We start from the raw sequence: 6138 nt of genomic DNA on the forward strand, positions 1-6138 counted from the left end.
ACACACACACACACACACACATTGACTGTAGAGATTACCCGAGGTGTGCTCTGGTACTCACCAATGAAGAAAGTGTCTGGAGCCTTATCACCATTGAGAAGAGACACAGTTTCAGGGTCAAAACGCAGCCACAGTCCCACTGCCAGAACAAAGGATCCCATCAACTACAGAGAGAGAAGAAAGAAAGATTTGTAATGAGCTTTTGCTACGTACTTATTTCAGAAGAAATTGCATATAAATCATTAATAAATACAGGACCTCTGTAAAACGAGGGGTCCAATATCAGGGGTCCAATATCCCACACTGACTCATGTAGACTTTATTTATTTATTTAATTGATGTAGTAACATCAATTAAAATGGTGCATGGTTGCAGACAACCCTTATTACAGTCAGTAACTATGTAAGTAGAGGATCTATTTTCTGTTGTTTCATAATGAAGCATGTGTGTCTTATCATTTATATCCTGGCTTTTGATCTGACGTCATTGCTGTAAATTGTTTTCAGCATTCACCACAAACACAAGGCTCTTTTCATCTAATGCACAACAGTGGAGGTATGATTTTCAGGCCTTCAGAAGGCATGTTCTTTTGCTCTCTCTAAATGTGATTTTCCACATAAATACAGAAAATAGTGCTGTGGAGTTTCCACTCCAGCTGTCTATGCTTTGCATTTTGGCAACATAAGTATACTCTTAATAAGAATTAGTTACGCTAATATGTAATATTTTGTGTGAAAACAATAGGTCTGAATATCTGTCTACATCGTGGGTGGATCATTTAAGGGTTCTAAATGAATCAGGTCCAAGCTAACTTATGTAACTTTGAAACACCCTTTCTGGCGTCAAAGTATGAAGAAAATGACCAGCTTGGCTGCGGGCAGCGGTATGGCACCTTGAGCTTTAACAGGCTCTCCTGTTTGTTTGGAAATGTGGTTACATTTTGCTCATATTTTCCTTCATCTAAACCACCATCAGCATACATCGAACAGAATCACAGTCCCTGTAATGCTCTTGTTTTAATGCAAACTCACTGCAGCAAAAAAAATAACTTGTATTCTCTAAGTGTTCAGAAGACCTTGAAGTAAATGCTTCGTTTTCCTGAGATCTGAGATGCTCTCAGGGGCAGAGACTGTTGTGGGTGCTCCACTGACAGATCAATACAGAGCGGTTTTAATGATGATCACTAAACCTATGCCCCCTGAGGATTATCGAGTCTAAAAACCTTTTGAGCTGAGCTTCAAATCAACAATGTCTATGTGTGTGTGTGTGTGTGTGTGTGTGCGTGTGCGTGTGCGTGTGTGTGATTGTGCGTGAGTGTATGCATGCGTGCGTGTGTGGGTGTGTGCAGAGAAATAAAATAGTTTGTCTAAATGGAGAGTATTAAGGACTGCTTGTCACATGGTCTCTCTGTGTCCTAGATCCCTGTATTTAGGTAGACCACTGTTAGTGTCCTTAGGCTCTGTTAGTAATTTTATTTAAAGAAACAACCCCTGTTGCCAAGTTCAGTAAAAAAACAAACTGTCCCCACGTTGGTATCTTAATTTTACTTTGTGACTCATCACTGCCTTTTTCTGGTTCTCGGTTTCTCTTTCATTCTTTATCTTCTCGTCCTCACTGTCCTCACTCTTCTCCTCCTCTACTCCAGGTACACAGGTTATATTTCATGGTGTTGGTCTGAAGTAAAGCCAGTAGTTTAGTTGTAAAGCATCGGAATAAGACAGGTGTTGGGATGCCGGCTTCCTCCGAAGCTGAGGATTTAATGTCATGCGTGGTGATGGATGGGACAGCTGAGCTCTTGGGGTTCAGGATTAGCAGGTCCAAAGTGATAAAGCACAGAAGGCTGCAGATATGTAGACTTACTGAACCAGGCTGGATTAGTGCAGACAGGGGCTCTGGATCTATTTAACCCTGGTATTTGTCAGACCACCTGATGGTGCGAAGGTGCTGTTGGAGGTGTGAGGAGAGGGTTGTGGATGTGCACACAGACAGCGCTAAGAGCTGCTGTCATCCCAAGCTAGATTGTGTTAATGGTGGAGGAGGAGCAGGTGGTTGTTCCACAGCCGAAAAGAGCTCAGAGCTCTGCCAAACCTCATTACTATTATGGTTACATTTAAAAGCCTTTTCAAAACCGGATGCATAGATGGACACTAGACTGAAAGGTCTCATTTTAGAACAGGGCGGGCTACATCCAACCCTGCAGGCAGTAGTACTAAGTACATTATCAACTCTGGCACTCATGACTATCCCAAAGGTCCCATTAACCCCCTCACTGCTTACATACCCCCCCTGCTTTACCTTCCACCACTTTGTGTACCATCATTACCCTGTCTGACACCAGACAAGCCCCTCCCATCTCTCGGCCTCTCTGTCTCTCAAATCTACTTATCTCCACGTATCCCCATCCTCTACCCCACCCCATTTCACCCCCTCCCTCCCAACCTCACCAAAAGGACAAAGACCCACTGTCTCCCTTTGACTATATTTTTTGCCGCACAATAGAAGGGAAACAGACAGACACACAATGAAAGAGAGAATAAAAAGAAATTGGGAAAGGAAAAGAGAGATTGAGTTGTGAGACAACCCATCAGCCTATATGTCTCTAAAACACAGATGGAAGTGAAGATTGTAGGTATCCTAAGTCCTCTTTCTGTCCTAACACCTCTAGGGATAGTAAGTTCATATGTCTGGATATTTGTAGGCATGGATGGAAATCTCTCTGTCGGAGCTTCATTGAGGCTCTTTTACAGTAACAAGGCCTACATTTTAACAGTGCAGTAAAAAAGTGTTTTGTGAGGGGAATTTCCATGAAAACAGGGGCTGAGCTGACATAGGGCTGTGGTCTTGGTCAGAGACAGTCTGTGCCAGTGCACACTTTCTAGGCTAGACCTTATTTTTTTAGGAAATAACACAATTAAACATCTGTAAACTACTTCTTCAATCCCAGCAGTAATTGGTGAGTGATTTAAGCTTGTCACAAATAGTCTTTTGTCTGGCATATGTTTGGAAAAAACAAATGCTAGCACACAATAAAAATGATGGGCAGAAGAAAAGTGTAAATAGGAGGGAGATAATTATGGGTGGAGTAAATTCTATTGTACTCTGCCACAGGGTGAGGGTGGGGCACACGTCAAGCTCCACAACACAGACAATTATGCCGGTGTTGTTTGGTTCAGCGTAAAAAACAATGCCTTCATGACGTGGATCTTCTTTATGGTAGTATAGCAAAATCTCTGCGTAAAAGAAGCTAATGCTGATATAGCCTAAAAAAACCCACATAGGACGCAGGACCTAACAGAACTAAATTCACATTTTAGATATTGCATTTTTAAGTTGTTTTTGGCCAGAAGACACAATAGAAGGGTCTGAAAGAACAACAACTCAAGCAATGGAAAAAACTAACAGAAACACTGTGGCCTTTTCAAGAGTTTTGAAGACATTTCTTTTTTGTAAGACATGTATAACTATTAACCTAATTGTTTTTAATGAACTTACCAATTGAATGATGAAGCCAATATGGAGTCATTACCACCGTGTGCCATATCAGATGCTTCGTGCTGCAACCTCTACACACTGTTTACCTCACGGGTGTAATGTTTGACTAAATAGGGCAGTCGGTGAACTACAGCACACAAACACAAGCCAACAAGGTATTGATTTTCTGTGGCAAGCTGTTGTATGCTGTTGCCTGCATTACATTAATGACAGTACAGCATATGAGCCCTGCAGGAATCACACTATATCATGATGCTGTGACATGGAGTCAGAGAGTTTTATAAACACAGACCCACTTTGTACGTAGTATTAATTGATGACCATTTTTTAAGTGTGTCAAATAAGGATGGTTGTATAACACTCTTTGCCATTCAGGTAAAAACAACCTCATTTTGTGTTTAAAGTGTGTGAGTGTCAGTGTATATCATAGCTCCCATCTGTTGACATTGTTCCAACGTTCAGTGTCCAATAGAAAAGCCGTCTGCCTGGCTCTGCTCTACTGTTCACTCAGGGCTCATGGAGGGGATTTGAGAGAACCACAAATCTGCCCCTCCTCCACACACTCTTCTCATCATCTCTCACTCCACCATCAACAGAGAGGAAAGCAGGGGGGTATGTAAGCAGAGATTGGGACGCTGGGATTATAAACGAAGGGTGATCACTGTCTAGTTAGAAGAGTGCAGGGAATGTGCAGAACTTGTAAATGTGGAGGAGCATCCATATAGGTGTTGTCTGTGGTCCTGTTAAGTGACTTGTAACACACACACAGACAGAGAGCCTGTATCCACAGAATATCCCACTATCTTCGTACGGTTTTGATTTCCTATCTTTATCTCTGTCAGCTGTCCCTCTTTTGCACACACACTTGAATATCCCTCTCAACCTCCCAATGGCCCTTTTCTCTCCTGTCACATTTGCTGTCTTCCTTTATCTGTTTTTCTGAACATGACTGTCAGGGAGTCACACATTGTCTTTCTCTACCTGTCTGGCATCTCTCTCATCTTCACCTCTCTGTCTCTACACACGTGTCCACACTCAGATTTCAGCAACAGCCACCCCCATCCTGGACATGCAGATAGTGGTAAGTGGAGATACTAGAATAACTTAATGGTGGGACCGGTGGGACCGGTGGGGCCGCAGCGTTAGGGCTCTGCTGCTTAGCCAGGCAGGAGCAGCAGACTGAAGTTATGCTATTGTCCTGTTGTCACAATGGAGCCATTCACGCTGCACTCAGCGCCTGATCCACTCCACAGATGCTAGTTGGAAAATGTCTCTCTCAATTTTGCTCACACACACACACACACACACACACACACACACACACACACACACACAACACAAACACACACACACACAAGGAGCATCCCCTCTGAGGAGTGAAGACTATAGGCTGAGAGAGTTTATGGCTTCGGGAGGGGCGGGTCATTCAGAACACAAGACAAAATAAGAGTTTTCTTGCAAATTTAGAACATGGCAAAATTACTGTTTTTTTCTTGATTATACTATTTTGTTGATCGTTGGGAGCCAAAAAGGAAATTTAAATTTAAATTCTATAACTGCACAGCACTAGAAAACAGTGAAACATATATGGCAAAGTGCGCCTTTACACACACACACACACACACACCACACACACACACACCACACGTTATCCACCATCTTCTTGTAGACTTGAAATTAGTGTGTTCATTTTATAGTATGCACTTTGAAATAGACTTTACACAGGGGTCAGGGTCTATGAAGGCACATATGAAGCATTGTGCAGGCACTAAACACACCACACACACACACACACACACACACACACACACACACACACACACTCACCCACCCACCTTTCACATACACCTGACAGTTTGTCATGAGTAAAGTGACTCTCTTGTGCCTCTTTCTGAGCCCCTAAGTGCTGCTTTTATAAAATTTCAAGAGGAACCAGTTGGGGGATCTTGTGCCCCAAGGTGGTTTTAACTTCACGTTATCAATCAGCTCTGCACTTTCCGTTTGTTAATGGAGCTATGTGGCGCAGGGAGCCAACAGCTGTTTGTTTTCCATGCTGTCTCACAATCTCTCCCTCTCCCTGTCTTTTCATTCAGTCTTCCTTTCAGAAAACACCCTTCCCCGGGAAAGGGGAGCAGGGTTTTCCTTTGTGGAAAATCTGATTTGAGCCCGGTGAGCCAAAACTAAAAGCCTCTGGCTGTCACTCTTTCCGCGCCACGCCGGACGGCAACTAAATAAAGCATACTAGAGGAAGAATGCGAAAAAGTAGTCTACAACAACCTCGAGCATCGTAACAAGAATAACACGTGGGTGTGAAAGTCAGCCGTGCAGAGTGAGTGTATGCACTGCTGCACTTGCTCTGTGTCAATTTACGCACAACTTGCATCCCATCGCCACACGCATGCACTAACATGCCGAACATGCACTTACCCAGAATATGAAGTTGAAGACGAACAAAAGGTATTTCACACATTTCATTCCTCCTTCCACCTTCGACATTTCGCTGGATGTGTTTTCCCTTTATCCCCAAAAAATGCTGTGATGGTCGTATTAGATCTGCGCACTGTGACAATAACGGTCCAACCAGGTCACTTGTGCACCAGGAAGCGCCGTCACGAGAGCCTCTCTCTCTCTCTCTCTCTCTCTCTC

General features: G+C 43.3%; 2 protein-coding genes across 3 annotated transcripts in view; both read right to left on the reverse strand.

Annotated features, from left to right (window-relative positions):
- LOC116692455 (rho-related GTP-binding protein RhoA-C) overlaps window positions 1-6138 on the reverse strand; it is a 732216-nt gene that overhangs the window by 104958 nt on the left and 621120 nt on the right. The gene's annotated exons all lie outside the window — the stretch shown is intronic.
- LOC116692457 (CD9 antigen) overlaps window positions 1-6138 on the reverse strand; it is a 10996-nt gene extending 4858 nt beyond the window's left edge. For both annotated transcript variants that reach the window (XM_032520778.1, XM_032520777.1), the window contains exons 1-2: window positions 5920-6138; window positions 62-164 (exon numbers count right to left, since the gene is read on the reverse strand). In XM_032520778.1, coding sequence (XP_032376669.1) covers window positions 62-164; window positions 5920-5988 — 172 coding nt within the window. In that variant the 5' untranslated portion in view covers window positions 5989-6138. The remainder of the gene's footprint in view (window positions 1-61; window positions 165-5919) is intronic.

This window comes from Etheostoma spectabile, chromosome 7 (genome assembly GCF_008692095.1).
Source record: "Etheostoma spectabile isolate EspeVRDwgs_2016 chromosome 7, UIUC_Espe_1.0, whole genome shotgun sequence".
Lineage (NCBI taxonomy): Eukaryota > Metazoa > Chordata > Actinopteri > Perciformes > Percidae > Etheostoma > Etheostoma spectabile.